This window comes from Hemiscyllium ocellatum, chromosome 3 (assembly GCF_020745735.1).
Source record: "Hemiscyllium ocellatum isolate sHemOce1 chromosome 3, sHemOce1.pat.X.cur, whole genome shotgun sequence".
NCBI lineage: Eukaryota > Metazoa > Chordata > Chondrichthyes > Orectolobiformes > Hemiscylliidae > Hemiscyllium > Hemiscyllium ocellatum.
In genome coordinates this window covers 51,494,259-51,511,669 of record NC_083403.1, presented here as the reverse complement: position 1 = coordinate 51,511,669, position 17,411 = coordinate 51,494,259, and the positions used below count along the sequence as shown (strand labels likewise).

General features: G+C 37.8%; 1 protein-coding gene across 2 annotated transcripts; it reads right to left on the bottom strand.

Moving 5' to 3' along the window:
* Nucleotides 1-1,566: 1,566 nt before the first annotated feature.
* Nucleotides 1,567-14,798, bottom strand: tnfaip3 (tumor necrosis factor, alpha-induced protein 3). Of its 2 annotated transcripts, none has more exons than XM_060820646.1 (9): nt 14,630-14,798; nt 14,112-14,433; nt 9,233-9,423; nt 8,874-9,021; nt 7,828-8,001; nt 6,296-6,476; nt 4,586-5,637; nt 2,974-3,191; nt 1,567-2,047 (listed from the first exon to the last, which is right to left on the bottom strand). In XM_060820646.1, the coding sequence occupies exons 2-9, from the start codon at nt 14,416-14,418 to the stop codon at nt 1,772-1,774; spliced, it is 2,547 nt and encodes an 848-aa protein (XP_060676629.1). In that variant the 5' UTR covers nt 14,419-14,433; nt 14,630-14,798; the 3' UTR covers nt 1,567-1,771. The 2 variants fall into 2 exon arrangements, with proteins under 2 accessions (XP_060676629.1, XP_060676637.1); XM_060820654.1 differs by having other exon boundaries at nt 7,828-7,998.
* Nucleotides 14,799-17,411: the final 2,613 nt, after the last annotated feature.

The window sequence follows — 17,411 nt, the reverse complement described above, 5'->3', positions numbered from 1 at the left end:
CTGACAACATGTGGGCAAACCAGTCAGCAAATAGATTTTAGCTTCAATGTACATTAATATTAGTTATTTTCAGATCAGTTTTAGGATGAGGGATAGCAGTTTTAAAACATAGATGCAGAGAAATTATTTCTCTCAACTGGTCGTGAATATGTAGAATTCACACTCCAGAGTACTGTGGATGGTGGAACATTGAGTAATTTTAAGTGGGAGATAGTCAGGCTTTTAATTAATATGAAGGGTTACGGAGAGCAGGCAGGAAAGTGGAGTTCAGGTCGAGATGAGATCAGCTATAATCGTATTAAATGGTGGAGTAGCCTCAAGTGGCTGAATTGCCTGATCTTGCTCTTAATTCTTACGTGTAGAATCAATTTAAATTTTCATTAAAACTTACAATACTTTACTCTACTGTGTCCCTTAGCCTGACTTTCAAAGAGTAGCCCAATTGAATCAAGATTCATTTAGTCTATTTAGCATAGCAACCCTCTTTTATTATTTATTTGCAAAATAGTCAATTTAGTGCTGAATTATAGGGGAATCTTTGTGCCAGGAAATATCATGCACTCAGATTTTGAGGTTGAGAGTTGGAAGAAGAATTTGCATCTCAGTCTAGTTTGCATTTAAGCATGGATATTAGAAGAGAGCTTTTTTGTGTTTAAAGTGGGTTGAAACAGTTAGCAGAGATAGAATTGAAGTAACAGCAAATACACTAATGGAGTAGGGGTTCAACTTCCCTCTTCTCTAGTTCCTGTTCTTTGTAGTTAACAACAAGAAGTTGGAATTGAAGGCTCATCTCACTGAAAGTCTTGCACTCTTCAGGGTCACAAGCACGACTGCAATTTACTTTTTCAACAAAGTATTTTCTATTATCCGTTAGATTGAAATATCAAGAAGGTATGATCTGAAAGTAAGACTATGTTTTGGCACAGAAACTGTGCAATAACAGTTATTGACGCACACTTAATTCAACACACCATAACACTTCAATTCATAGATCTTAGCATGGTTTAAAATACATTTATGCCAATTTCTCAAACATAAATGCTATAAAGTAAAATTATAGAAGTACAAGTATAAAATGGCTAATACAAAGTTTTGAACAATTTAAATCTCTAATGTTGTTTTTATTTCAGGAGCTATTAACATCATGCTTTAGTACTCAAAGGACAAGGAACTACATGCAAATATTTCCTATTTTACAAAAAAACCCTACAGGTTTTTGATTTTGTTCCTAACTTATGCCAAGTAAATCCTCATACAAATTCATCATGACACTTTCAAAATTAGGCTAAAAGACACACTTGAATTCATTCTCTACAAAAATTAACTACACCAGTCTCTTTTCTCAATTTAAGTGCTGCAACGTTTTGTGCTTATCCGTAGTAACATCACCTCTTATTCTTGTATGCGAAAATGTTACAGACACACCAACTGAAACAGTAAAATAAATTTGCTTATTCCTCATAGATTTTGAAAATAATTTATTTCATGACTATCTTTCACTGACACAATTATTAGAGTTATATTCAAGTTATAGTTACAATAAAGTACAGAAAAATTACAGCTTGTTTTATGGTTTATGAAATAAAGATTAATACAAAAACAATTTATTATTGGAATAAATAGAATCACATAGAAAATATTTACAAAACCTCATTTTTTGTACTGAAATATCCTTGAGAGACTGAAGGCTCACTCTTTCAGAGTGGTACCAAAAACAGTTTATTCTGGTGCAGAAAAAACATCCTCTGCATTTATTATTTGCACTGAAGGTCTATTTTCTTCCATAAGTAGAAATGAAAGCATAGCATTCATTGCAATACCCGTTACATTTATTATTGCCAAAATGGTCACAGCCGGTGGCATGGCAACGCTGCTTTGGTGGGTGATTTAGGAGAGGATCTCGGGTGATGCCACGATTGTTATGTCGACATTCTAAACAAAGTTCACCTTCGCTGGATGTTACATAGTTGTTACAATAGTTTTTTGCACATTTAACCCTCTGGCTTCTCAACTCATTGCGGTCAGAAGGTCGACGTTGTGATGCATTCTATGAAAGATACAAGTTTAAAAAAAAATCATTTCACCTTGAAATTTGCAATACTTGCATAAAAAAACAACAAACATGATCTGTTTTCTACATTTTCTCTGCCTCCCTTTCTAGATTAGACCCTCTCATTAAATCTTTGTGCTGAAAACACAGTCAAGTAGAATCAGCCCTGTCCCCTTTTTTAAAATTATATGAGATATGTATCTTCCATTAGTTGTACAGGAATCCACATTCTCTTGCTAAAAAGTGACAACACATTTGCATTGAAGTCATAATACAAAGGCTTTATACGGCAATGATGATTCAATTACAGAGCTTGAATTTTTAGAAAACTCAAAAGCTAAATTCTGACTAATAGTTCAGAACTGAAAAGCAAAACAGTGAAATGTCATAAATACAATTACAATAACTTTTAGAGTTGTACAGCATTTCACTTCAGTTTTCTGATCCATACCTGAAAATATTTTAATTCTTTTGTAATTATTATGCTATGATGTAAAACTATATTGGTTATAATCTACTCAAAAACTTCTGGTCTTTGGTCACATTCTTTGAATGTTATTAAATGACCAGTGTAGAAGCGTCAAGCATCATTCTCTCTTGACAGTCATCAAATTCTTGAGTGTTAACAAATTCTGTGTTGTGAAAGCTGATTGGAGGTTAACAATTGCCCATTATTCCCCAAGTTATAAATTCAGCAATGTGACTGGTGGGCCAACAAACCAGAGTAACGTAAAGACAGACCTAGAAGTAGATTTTCTATTTGTCTTTTTTTTGACTGGGAGAATTTTGTGGGGAGACTTAATGAGCACCAGGGAGAAAAAAAATGTAGAGAAAAGTACAACTCTGTGATTTGGGAGGGTATATTTTGATTTGAGTCTTGTTTAAAAGTTTATTTCTAATTGTATACATCACAATCTACTTACTGAGCTGGAATGGCCTCTCGATCCGGTTGCTTCATTGTATCTTTGATACTGTGTATCTATAAAACATTTTTGGCAATATCCTTCAAAATGACTATTTCCAAATGTGTTGCAGTCTTTCCCCTGACAACGAGCCATGTTCTGGAATCGGGGATCAGTCTGAGGTAGCCGGTGAGAAGGCTGTACATTCCTTTGCATTCTGTTCTGATTAACAGTTTCATCTTTCAAAAGCAAAAGAGAAAATGATTAAATGCAGTTTCAACTCCTGTTTTAAAAAACATTTGGCTATGGAAAAAATTAGAATCACATCTATTCTGAAAAATGATGGCCCCCAAACTGTTACCTTTTACTCATATTTCTGTTTTGCAAATATTGTTTCTGAAATATGCAGTTAAAACAATGTTTTGTAGTATATACTAGCAGAACTGATGTCCACACATCTACATCTTTCACTGGATAATACAGTGGGCTATATATAATCAAATACAATAAATCCCTAGATAATTATCATAGACCTTTGTCTTTACATTGAAGTACACTTCTTAAACAACAAAATCTGATAAAGTGCTTTGATAGCTTGAAGGCACTCAGTACCAATGGGGTAGAAAATTTCTATGGAGTTTTCAGCTCTCTCTTTCCACCCGTCACATACCACACCCCAACTCCCCCACCCTCTTCCTAAGCCCAACCCCCAGCCTCTCATTCATACACACATACACACACACAAATATAGAAACCAAATGACTAAAATTAAAGATTTCTTTAACATGAAACTGTTCAAGAGTTTTCTTTAAGGAAGATAATTGGAGTCTGTGACATTTATTATTACTTACATCCATGCATTACTAACATTAGATAAACTCATTGAGTATAAAAATTACATTCATATTGGGGAATCCAAAAAGTTACTGGCTTTTATGTATTTTTGGAGCTTGTTCTGAAGATGTTTGAATGAACTAGACAGTTCAACAGAAATAAAAGTTGCTATGAAATCTGTAGATATCTCTGGCACAGAATCCCTACAGTGTGAAAGCAGGCCATTCAGCCCATCAAGTCACACCGACCCTCCAAAGAGAATCCCACCCTGACCCAACCCCATACCCAAACCTTGTAACCCTGCATTTCCCATGGCAAACCCTCCTAGCCTGTACATCCCTGAGCACTATGGGCAATTTAGCACAGTCAATTTACCTAATCTGCACATCTTTGGACTGCGAGAGGAAACTCACACAGACACAGGGAGAATGTACAAACTCTGCATGTCGCCCCAGGGTGGAATCAAACCTTGGCCCCTGATGCTGTGAGACAGTAGTGCTAACTACTGAGCCACTGTGCCACTCAGTAGAAAAGCTTAGCTGAAGCAGGCATTTTATCTGGGTCGAGCTCTTTCAGACAGCCTAATTGGAATGGAGTTTACTTAAAACAAAACACTATTTTAAAATGACAATAATTGCAATGACTAATTTTCAAACAAGAGAGAGATTTTTCGCAGAGCCATCACAGAACTGAAGTGGTCAAGATTGTTCAATATTCTCCAGTCAGCTTGTGATGTTGTCACCTAAGGCTCGAGCAGAAATGTCATGAATCACTTGCTTGAACCGAGTACACAACTTACCAAGGTTTCTTCTATATTCAATAAAGCAGATGGTGCAATAACCCTCATGCTCCTTTGTTCCAAAATAGTGGCACCCAGAGTTCTTACACGGCTGGAAACCTTCTTTCGGTTCCTCAGGGACATAGTTGGCTCGGCCCTTCTGGCTGCTTTGAGGAACCTGCGGCCCAACAGCAGAAGTCCATACATGAGAGGTCTGGTATTGATCAGGAGGGGAGAGGTGGCCCATATTCCTTATAATCTGGCTTGGGTCTGAATGGGACCTCTCATGGCCTGAACGGAAAGAGCCAGAGTCCTCATGGGAAGCAGTGCTATTTCCTTGAAATGTCCTCAACAAGCACATATTACACAATCCGTTAATCGTCGGCAGAGTGTCCTGGTGACATCTGTCACACCGATTGTGCTCCTGATGCAACAGGTTACCAGCACCTTGTTTAGTCCTTGTATTCTCCCGGGTTGAACCCGCTCTCTCGGAGCTGGACTCTCTGTGACAAGGCATTCTCACCTCAGAAGTCCTATTATCAGTTGCGTTGCCTGGCACAGCTGACCTCATCTTAAAGCACCGCTCACATAGTCCATTGTGCTGCACATTTAAGGTAAAGGGGCAATTGGGAACCTTGCATTTCATGGCATTTGTTTCGCTGAAGAGAGAAAGACTAGGAGCTGTTGGTGGTGCTGAGCGTGGTCGAGATGATCGTTCTGGTTCTGTAGGTGTGGTCGCAGTGATAACCAGCTCAGTCCGAGGACGACAACACCCTTTCTTTACCTGCTGCTGCTCACCATTTTTGCTGTCCATCTTTGTGTTCTTTGCCTGCTCAAAACACTCATGACAAAATGGCTTTGTCTCTACAGAGCAGTAGAAAAGGCATCCGTATGTGGCACACTTTTCTTCTATGAGGGACCCAAGATACGTAGCATTATTCATTCGGATCTGGTTATGAGCAGGCCTATTGCTCTCAGCTGGGTTCTGCTGCCACCTTTTGTATTCATGATTCACCAGCTGATAGTAATCCTCCACTAAATTCAAGTCTTCTGGAAGGTTGCCTTCATCCAACCTGAAACCACAAAACCAGTGCAGGTTTCAAATCCAAGCCTGTTCACTTTGTTTATAAAATTAAAACTCAATTATCTTACAGAAATGAATTCCTGCAAGTCTCTAATGTGGAGCAAGCTGGACATACTGGGAACATGATGGATCTATTCCCAGGAATAACATTCCGTTAACTCCAGCAAAACCGAACTTCCTCCAAGAATCAGCAAAGCAAACATGTCCTTAGTGAAGCAATGATGAAGGAAGCTTCAACATTCAACTGACATGTCCACTCAAACACTGAACATTGAACACTGCTGTGCACAATTTACCAAAACCAGCATTAAGAGCGTGAGGCACAACTTAAATGTCTGAATGGAAAGCTTCAAGAGAAATTCTACATCAGAAATTACTATGTATTTTTTCATATGCTTGCAATTAGTTTTAACTCATAAGATGGAAGGAACTGTGCATTAATGACAAGAAATTAACCATAGTACTAAATACTACATTTTAGACTCTTCAGATGTTTCATTTGTATTATTGTCTGACTGGAAGTGGTACAAAAATGTGCAAATTTACTTTACACAATGCAGTCAAAAGCAAAAATGAAGTATGTTTCTAACCAATGAGTGGCACTGACAGAAAACACAGCGAACTAACCAATAAGTGAACTATTTTACCTCGCAGCTTTAATTAAATGAGTAGTTCCAAACTCCACACCCTGGACTGGTATTTCAATCAGACTGAAATAATCCTCCAGCAGCTTGGTTTTATTTTCCTCCTCTTTTGGTATTAGAAAGTGCACTGTGAACTCTTCAAATCGTCTACTTTCGTTGTGGACCAATGGAACAGCACGAATTTCTGTTTGAGCATAACAGGTGACATTAAACAATTGTTCTGAGCACCTTCCTGTGGAACAAAGATTCATGTTGTGCACAGACTTGTGGAAACTACAGCTCAGAATTAGACTCTCTGTAGAAGCAATGAATGAGTAATGGATTAGCCACAATAATGGATTTAAATAATACAGGATGGATCAGTTAAGTTAAGTATCAATTGCTTACACTGCAATGTTGTTAGCGAAGAAGTTATTTTAAAAAAACAGGAAATAGCAAAACTCTTTCCAAGTATCCCAAAAATAATCTCTCTAATCACTTTTATCTGTCTTACAGTCATGAAATTCTGAACATAGCTTTGGTTTTAAAATGACGGCATCAGGTGATCGATGCCTTAATCCTGAAATTTTTCAGGTTCCTCGTCAGGGATCAGAAATTTGGATTAAGCTTAATTACACATATTCAGGTGTCATGACCCACATTTAGACTGTCACAACATTTTCCTGCACAGCATCCTTTTGGTGAACACAACCTTGCAGCTCCACTTGTTCCTCTCCGTCTGCACTCTGCATGCACCTCATATCACCATCTCAACAGCCACCACTTACTATCATTGTACTGCTCTCTTCTGTTTGTGCCTCACAGATACTCTTGACAAATATTCTCCTTTCCTGCCATTCACCCTAGCCTAGCTGACGCTTATAACCCTCTGCTTTTTCCTTCCTCCTTCACAGAGGGAGGACATTGGGAAGAGGCTGAGACCTAAAAAGATGGGGGAGAAAATCAAAACACTAAAATTTGGCTGTACTAACAAAAGAGTAAAGAAACGTTTGATATGCTGATCGGTTTGGTATGTAATTCCAACATTCTTCATATTTAATGTCCCACCATTTCCAGATTTTAAAAATTTTGACATGTGACTACAAGAAAGAAGAAATGGACAGCTTTGCTTAACAAGACCCTATCATAGGGCAAAGTGACGGTACAGTGGGATTGTCACGAGGCTAGCAACCCAGAGACCCAGGTAATGTTTTGGAATCCTGGGTTTAAAATACAACTCGGCAGGTGATGGCACTTCAATTCAGTAAACAAAAATCTGGAATCAAATAAGTTTGATGATGATCATGAAACTTTTGACAATTGTCGTTCATTCGCTAATGACTTTTAGGGAAACAAACTTCTCTCTTCATCTGCTCTGATCTACACATGACTCCAGACTCTCAACACTGTGGCTGATACTTAACTGAAATGGCCAAGCCAAACATTTGGTTGTATCCAATGGCAATAAATACTGGCCCAGCCAGGGATGCCCACATCCCTTGAGTGAATCAAAAAGTAATGATTTGATTGATTTAAGAGAAATAACATTCAGATACCTGGACTCCTGTCATTGATGGTAACAAGTGGAGAAAAATGTTGCATGTCGTAGCCCAATACTATAGGATATTTATAGCATTCTTGTGGTGGCCAATGCAGTGGTAGGTAAATTCCTCCAAAATGCAAGGGAGCCAAGCTTGTGTTGGTACTAAAGCTTCTCAGTACCCTGTCTGCTGAAAGGAATGATTGCTGGTTAGAGATAACATTCTAAAAGAAGCATTTCACTCTGTAGAAAACATTTTGTACTTTGAAAATTTGAGATTCTAATTGAAATTTCAAAAGGTGACATACACATAACGTTCCCCCAACCACCTCTTAGTTGGATACAACACAAATTGCATTTCTATTCAAAACATGAAGAACAACTGCTAACCTTATTGACCAGTCATGTTACAGTCTACATTAGAATAGATCACCATGAAATAACACTGCAGTATTAATCCTGAACATGAGCCAGGATTCATTAACCATTACCCTTCTGTTTTTTTCCTGGAGGCAAGTAGTCCTCCTACTACAAGATTTCATGAGCATGAGCAGCCCTTCAGTGGCTTGTCCACTTCTTTCATGAGCTACTCATCAAAGAGAATTTCACATCATTCCCAAAGTCATCTTCATCTGATCCACAATCAATTTTCTAAAGGAGACCACTGCTACAGAAATTAATCCTGAAACTTTAGTCTCATGTATAAGGGCTTAAAAAAAAAATCTATGTAAAGTCCAATAAATGAATTAGTTTTAAATTGCAACAGAAACAAAAAATTCCTAGATCTATTGCCAACGTAAACAATAAAATGCCCGAATACCATTCAACAGGAAGTGTTTGCACTTCACATCACTTCCATTTACTCTGACGAAAGTGAAAAACAGGCTGCTATGTAAATGCAATCAGCCACACAAGTCTCCACCCAATAACATCCTCCATGTATGAAAAGAACATTAATACCCTGTGAAGGCTCATCTTGTTCTCAAACTTTCCCCAGTCCAGCACTTTACAATCACCAATACTTTGGGCAGTGGATTTCATTTAATTTTGTCAAACACTCACCAGCAATAACAATTATTGGTCTTTTAAGGATATTGGCAAGAACAAAGATGTGAATTTCTTCTAGTGAATCGAAAGGTAGCCCAGGCTGACCTAAATGTGAAACTACAGACGACATTTTCACCACCTTCTCCCATTCTTCATCCCAGTTCTACAAAAGAAACAGGTTGTTGTCAGAAATAAAAATATTACACATAGCAAAATCACCATACAAAATTTAATCAAAACTAAATACAGTACTTCAAAACCAAAATCAGTGAATGGTGTAATTAAATAAAATATTTTTCTAAAGGGATTACTACCAAATGAATTAGCACTGAGTTAGATAATGTTTTAATAAATACTGAGAGCTTCTTATTTACCTTGGTATCGTACTGGAGACCCGTGGCTTCAAATTCTTGTGATCGGACACATTCAATCTGCCACCGTAATTTGAAGTTTCTGGTATCTGTTTCTTTTAGAGCTTCCCATAGTGTTCTGCGAAGGATAGGGTCAATGTCCTGAATTCCCCACATAAATTGGGACGTGGCATGCAACAAGCAGTTTCCATCACCTGAGACACATAGATAGGGGAAAGAAGCTAAATTAACCCAAGTTTTGCATTCAGAACAGAAAGCAGTACCTTTCCAGGTTAAAAAAAAGTCAGTTTTCTCTCAGTTAATATGTTGCTTGATTATAATTATGTTCAGGAGAAGGTTTATTTAATGTCAGAGAAACCAGTCTGCTCTTCATTGTTGTGTTGGCAAGCACAAAAAAATTGTTACTTCGTCAATGCACAAACTTAAGCTATGATTCATTGCTGTAACAATAAGACATGTAAACTATAAGCAATTCCCCAGAATTCATCGGAGGACACAAAATTTGGTCATAGAACGTAAATCTCACTTAAAATGGAGCTATTTCCAAGAACTCTCTCACTATCCTATCAGTCAGACTCTAAGAACCTAGTTGACCCTACAGTGCTTGCAGGCTGCAGGCCATTCATTTTAGTAAATGAAGGGAAGATGACAAATCCATATTTTGAAAGTAATGCAACCCATCAAATCTAATCACTCCACTTTGGTCTGCTTGAAAATTTGTTGCACACTTTAGTTTTGTTATTCATTCCACTGATGAGCAAACCCTCAGATGTTTTGAGCAGGATGAGAGGAATATTATCCCATATTAAAATTGCTAGAATGATTGAAGTGGGATCACAAACAGCAAAGAAAGCAACTAAGGAACATATGCAGAGTTGAAAAGCATAACATAAATGATTTTTCATAAACAATGTGGCTTAATGCAAAACATTAACTGTATTAAATACAATTTACACCTTCTTGCTAAATACACTTAAAGGCAATAGTTTATGTACAAGGCCTTACATCAGGGGCTTGTGCTAAGCATGTTAATGGTTTATTGATATGCTATTAAACATACACATGATGGGCATGGTCTTGTTGAAGACTGTGATACAGGGGATAGAGGAGGCAATGGCCTGGTGATATAATTGCTAGACTTTTAATCCAGAAACTCCAGTAATGACATAGGGATCCAGGTTTGAATCCCACCATGGTAAACAGTGGATTTAATTAACAATCTGGAATTAAGAGTCTAACGATGACCATGATGAAACCACTGTCAAGTGTCAGGAAAAACCCCACTCAGGGAAGGAAAATATGCCATCCTTACCTGGTCTGGTTTACATGTGACTCTTAACTGCTCTCAGGGCAATTAGGAATGAGCAATAAATACTGGCCAAGCCAGTGATGCCCATATCCTGTGAATAAATTTTTTTTTTAAATTGTTTGAGGTACAGGGGAGGGTACTTGGGGTGCAGTGGTAGTGCCCCTACCACTGAGCCATTAGGTATGAGTTAATGTACCATCTACTCAGAGGTGTGTCATACCTCTGGACAAAAGAAATCGTGGGCACCTTCCCATGTTCTTTAATGGCACCACCCTGCCAAAAGAGGAGATTGACTAGCTACTGTGTGATGTGAGCTTATTCTTGACCCCTCAAAAGTCTTTTTTTAACAAATCAAACATCACTAAGACTGCAAGTATTCACAAAATGCTACCTGTCACCAACCGTCCTACGAACTAGTACAAAGATATTTATTGCCACAGCAGCAATGTTCACACTTTCTTTCCAAAGTGTGAAGGTACGAAAACAACATGACCCAGAAGAAGAGCGACTGAAAGATGAAACTGGCCAAAACACAGCTTGTTTGTGTTCAATGGGAAATGCTTGTTTCAGATATGTACATGGAGATAAAGGACCAAACCATACAACTTGTTTAGACGAATATCAAATGGAATTCATAATCTATTCACCATGGAACATCAAATTGGAAAGCAGAATTTAACGTCAAACTGATTACATAAACTACATGACTGCAAAAATGGCACGGCTACTCATTACAACTTTGCTCATTTAGAATAGACAAGTGAGAACATTTGGATATTTCAATAACAATTAATTATAAAAAAAAGTTCAGAGCTGTTTTGGTCTACTTGATAGCACTATTGCCAGAATCAGATATTTGGGAATGAGATTCCACTGCAATTTTGAGCACAAGAATGAACCTCACACACTACTGTGGTATTGAAGGTATTTACATACTGGAAGGTGTTTTCGGAAGAAGCATTTTAAAAAGTTCCAAGGTATAATTCGAAGAGGAGCAATGTTCTGGTCAACATTTCTGTGGTAACTGGTATGCAAATGAGCAGCTCTGTTTGCCTACTAAACAATGACAGTGTTCCAAAAGGAAGAGAGTATGTTTTGACTTCTCTCCTTCCATGGCCAAAAATTCAAACAGCCTTTTATTCCCCACAGATTAGCACTGTTTTTTTAAACTGCAATAATCATCCCTTCTATTAGAAAGATGACATCGGAAATATCATAGTGAATGGAAAATACTGGAAATACTCAGCAAATCTACATAATCAGTGTAGAGGGAAAGAAACTCATGCACACACAGACATACACACACACAGTTAAAAAAAATAAAAATTAGAAAGCGTGGAGTTTATCTGAAATGGCCTGGTGTTTCACACTGTACAGATTAGGTGAATATTCCAAGACTGGTACCTCATTTTCAAAATTTCAAACAGGAGTTTAAAACCATGAAGATAAGTTCATGAAATCATTAATCCTTTTAAAGAGTAAAGCTTGTTATTGTTCACCACAAGAACTAAAATAGTAAAATTTATATCCTTGATCAAATGCTTTCCAAAGTTTTTGCACTGCTGCACAATACTTTTTAGAAGAATCATATCAGAACCAAAAACATTAACACTGTTTTCCTCCACACCTGCTGAGTTTCTCCACTGTTTTCAGTGTTTGTTTCAGAATTCCAGTATCCACAGTATTTTGCTATTATTCCATGATTTTTAGATTGTCCTCATAATAAACTTTATAGCAGCCAAACTGCATATGGTGCAAGAATGAATACCATATGGATCAATTTGCAACAGGAATTTATAGTTTAGGTCTGCACACAGCTTATGTACAAACTCTGCATCCATAGTCACAATAATTACATATCAGTTTCCTATTTGATTCATTTGTAATTTTTTTGTGGGGCGGAGCTGAAAATGGGGGATAAAAAGAAAGGAAAAATAAAACTGAGATGGATTTATAACCAGATCTAATCTATTTAGGGCACAGTACTCATTAAAAAGAGCACAAAAATTAATCATCAGGGAATGCACAAAGTTCAGTGTTCAGATTTTAAGAATGGGCCATATAAAATTCCCTGTACAATCTATGGAATTTCCAAATAAGTAGCAGTTTGACTAACACTGCAATCAGTCAGTCGCCATTTCTCTTTTGTAATGTGTAGCCGTCTGAGCCCTACTTTGTGAAGTGGAATTTCCAAGTGGGTGTGGTTGGGGAGTTTAGATACTTGGAATGTTTATACATTACACAAGTAAAATTTGATTCAACCAATTGCTATTGGGACTTTTAGGGGAAGTTTTAATTTTAACAGACACCTACACTCTTCCCCATTTAAAATATTTTCACATCCCCAGACACTTCAGCGCTGAATCACTGAAAATACCTAAATTTCTGAATGTACTCTGCGTATACTCTATTGGCAAATAACTCATGGAAAAAACAAACATGAATTCACAATAAATATTGTTTAGCACATTGTGGACGTGTATCTATAAATGTTCGTGAAGGACTTTTTGGCTTCAACACTTAGACTATCTTTTACCTCTTAAACTGAAAATGAAACTGCATGAGAGAACTCTAGAAAGTTTCAGAATTATTCCAGATTGCTTTCAGAAAACGTATTGCTTGTGAGCAGCATGAAGCACTATTATCTATCCATAGTTAATGAACAACACATTTAAGATTCAGCCGCTGTAGTGATTTTTAACATAATATTGTAAAACAGCTTGTACAACTTCTGTCAGTTTTCATACCTGAGAAACTGCCCAAATTTCAAATCCTTTTTGGTGAATGTGTAACAACTTAACAACGAATACCCGCTGAAACACCTTTCAATAAATTCTAAACATTAAAAATTTTTGCATTGAATGCGTGCAAATAAACTTTGAGCACATTCATATTATGTGTTTTTTTAAAGAAAAAACAATACATATATAAATTTTTAAATGCTAATAAAGTAAAGCAACAAAATTTTGCAATTATATACAGCTATCGGCTTCATTTAAAATCAAATTAGATTAGATTACAATGGAGGATCACCGAACTGAAATGCACAGATCATTCAGTTCTTAGTTCCATAAGTAATCTACCTGTTCTTTTGCTGGATATTAAAATATAACTTACCCCAGAAAATATGCTTATTTGGAAGAATTACATATTGGATTTTTAATGAAAAATTAAACACAGCAATTAATTGTTTGTCACACTGCTAACTTCATGATGTTGAAACAGCCCCTGCTACAACTGCCATGCATTTAAGCATCATGTATAGATATGGTATGATATCCACTAAACTGATGTTACATTTTAATAATTAAAAGTATATGACTATCCTTTTTCATCCTATATTTCATGGACAATGAGAGCTGATTAAATCCTTATTCTGCAATATGTATTTTGTTGATGTAGTGAAGGACTGAATGTAAGCATTAGAAACCATGTCATCTCCTTCCAACTATTAGTCTACTGGGCAATCAACATAGATCGTCTCTCTAAAGACGTTAGTTCTTTTACGAACAGTGTAGATCAAAGACATGACATTACTCTTAAAATTATAGGAAAATGAGCTGTAATTCTTACCGTTTGTCTTCAAAGGCACAAGTTTCTTGACCTCTCTACACCAGTTAAGGTTCCTGTTTTGTTGAAGGGCAGTCTCCTGGGCCTTGTCAAACAGAGCGTCTTGGATTTTAGTCCTGAACCGAAGGTTGAAATGACTCAGTCGGAACAGCTCCACTGTGTACCTGTGAAGGCTCCTGAAATGGTGAATCAAACCATTGGTGCAGTTCGGTCTGACCAGGTCATTGGCGATTCTCTCCCTGAGCCTCACCGTCTTCGTCAAGTTACTGGCGAACAGAAACTGAGGCAACAAACTGTCTTCAGCTGCCATCTTCTGCAGCAGCCCCTGAAGGAGATGGATAAAGTCAGTGAGTTCTCATGACTGTTAGTTACACTCAGGAACCAACCCGCTCCTGCTGAATTAAACAATAAGACAACTCATATTTACACATTATTTTTTTTTAAAAAATGAACAAGCATGCTGCAAAACATCAAAGCGCACAGAAAACACCTGCCATTTGCAAATGAGAAATAACATTTACCGGTTAAATGGGTTTTCAACGCCCTCTCGCTCTGGACTTGTTTAAAGTGTGCAGAGCCCCTCCTCCCCCCCTCCTACTTCTCTCGTCTTGAACAGCAAAGCTGCTGCAGGCTCTGGACTACACTCGCATTACAATGAGTTCGATTTGCAGATACTTTTCTTCTCTCTATCTCCCCTCCCTCGGCGAAAGTCAGAAGACAGAAACCGAACGAAATGAGAAGGGAAACTACGTCGGGACTTTCCAGCGGGGATTTCCAGGCAGGCTCTGCTCTGACATGTCCTGCCCGCCGGCAGAGGGAGCCCCGTAACCCGGCTCCCTCTCTGTCTGCATCCCTCACTGACACCAAGTCTCATCCCAGTTTTCATCACTTTTTTTTTGTTAAGAGGGCGTCTGTAGATTGCACCCAGAATATTCCAAAACATTCATTTCAGACATATCAAACTAAGGCAAAATACTGCGGATGCTGGAAGTCGGAATCCGAAGAACCCACACCAAACACTGTTTCTCTCTCCGCAAATGTTCACCGATCCCTGATGAGTTAGGCCAGCGTTCCCTGACTTCGCATTCATTTTGGACAGCAGGCTGATATGGAGCAGGGTTTAAAAAAAAAGCCAAGGTCACAGTGCAGTGAAGTTTCACATGACATAATGCAATTAATTACATTTGGCCTATTTTTGGTTATTCATTGAGAAGAATCGCATCATTTGAACTGGCTTGTCAATGGCTTCAGGGTTTTTGCAGCCACTAAAAAGGCAACAGGAATTGCTCCTGCAGAGGGCCAACACCGTTGTAGCAGACCGAATGGCCCCTTTCTGTGATGTGACAATTCAATAATATTATACCTAGAAGTCTTTTCCATTCATTGATCCCTTCATGTGAATAAATTCTTCCTGTGGTAGGAAGAGTGGACCAGTTAGCCCTTAGGCCTGTTCCGTTATTCATGACTGACTTCTATGCCTTTACTCCATGACCTCTATTATCTTTACCTAATTTAAATGTATCAAACTTTGATTTAAAATTTATAGTTGATCTCGCATCAATTATTTGCATGTAACTTTACTGTTAAGTGACCCGGCTTTAATGTTTGGGCCATTCCCCATGTCTTACGTTCTCCAACCAGCACATTGTTTCTGTGCATCACTTCCCCTTAATATCTTGAAAATTCTGATCAAATCTCCCCAGCATCTTCTAAATTCCAGGGAATGAAACATTACCTTGTGTAATCTCTTATAAAAAGATCCCAGAAATAATTTAACCCTTTCAGTCCATCTATAATTCTAAATCTACACTGAACTCCCTCCAAGGTCATGATATCTTTCCTTGGGTGTGCAACCCAGAACTGGACACATTGCTCCAGGTGTGTGTTACAGAACATGTTGTTTTGCTGTGTCCAGAATGTGGATGAAGAGAAATATCATGGTTTGTACTTTTTGTGTACTGGATTAATTGTCAAATTCTGTTGGCTAGTTGCTATTTGAAAAAAGAACCTAATCTGTATGCTCCTTTCTATCAATACACAGCCTTTCCATTGGCAAGTACTCAACTCTACCTCTTCATGGAGACACATAGAAACCAGATGGTTTATGGCCCCAGTCTAAAACTTCTGAGGAAGTCTGTGGAGTGTAGGTCCTCAGACATGCAGTTTGCAGGGCCATCAGCATGTTTACATACCCTGGCATTCACGAACCAAGCTCCTAGTTATGCGCAGATAGCTTCATTGCCTTCTGGCTGCCTTGGGAGAGTTGAAGGCTAACGGGAGTAATAAAATGACAAAACATCTGGAGTGAAGTCCAAATCTAGACTGATGCCTAACTCCTGCAGCTAAATTAGTGTCAAATGTGCATTCTTTTGACCCCAAAAGGGGAGGGCAAGATTGGGTTCCCTGATTTTTGACAGCACAAGGTCTCGGTAAGTTTTGACTTCTGTTCTGAAGAAGACCTTCCATTTCACTGACCAAAGAGTTGACCACCAAGGCACAGAGTATTGTTTAATGAGATCGGTGACTGTCAGAAAGATCCCAGATATCATTTGAAATGAAGCTGTGGAATAAAACTTAACCCTTTGTATTCTGATTCCCTAGATAGAAAAGCCATTAGTCTTAAATTCATTTTCATTATTTTATTTACATTCCCTTTTCCTATCATCAAGGTATATATTGAAGGAATGCTCCAGATTTGCTGTTCATCATTTAAAATATTCGACACTTCAATAAGGTGAATTCACTTCCATTTTCTTGCAAGAATAAAGACAATACCTCATGGTCTTCTGACGTTAGCGTTAACCTTTGGTTCCTATATGTGTACCTTTACAGCAATCTGATGAGGGGACCATAGAAGTTCAGCTTATTATCACTATATTTGATTTATTGATTTTTTTCATGACGTGGATGTAACTAGCTAGTCTCCCCATCATTACATATTTCTAATTGCCTTTGAGAAGATGGTTGTGAGACACCTTTTCGAATGCAACTAAATAACCTGTTGGGCTATTTCAGAGGGTCACTAAAACCAACCATATTGCTATGAATCTGGAGCCACTTATATACCAGACCAACTTAGGACAACAGATTTAAAGCAAAATACTGTGAATGTTAGAAATCCAAAACAACAGAGAGAATGCTAGAGAAACTCAGCAGATCTGGTAGTATCTATGGAAAGAGAGAAACAGAATTAATCCAGTCAGAAAAACAATCGTACCAGTCCTGAAATGTTGACTCTGTTTCTTTCTTCAAAGATGCTGCCAGACCTGCTGAGTTTCTCCAGGCTTCTCAATGTTTGCCTTA

What these genes read in the sequence shown, in the direction of transcription:
- tnfaip3 (XM_060820646.1), bottom strand. Translation starts at nt 14,418, where the DNA reads ATGGCAGCTGAAGACAGTTTGTTGCCTCAGTTTCTGTTCGCCAGTAAC. An exon ending in ACCAATAATTGTTATTGCTG is followed by an intron (nt 8,002 to 8,873) that starts GTGAGTGTTTGA and finishes CATTCCTTTCAG; the next exon opens with CAGACAGGGTACTGAGAAGC. An exon ending in TGAATATAGAAGAAACCTTG is followed by an intron (nt 3,192 to 4,585) that starts GTAAGTTGTGTA and finishes TGCTTTTGAAAG; the next exon opens with ATGAAACTGTTAATCAGAAC.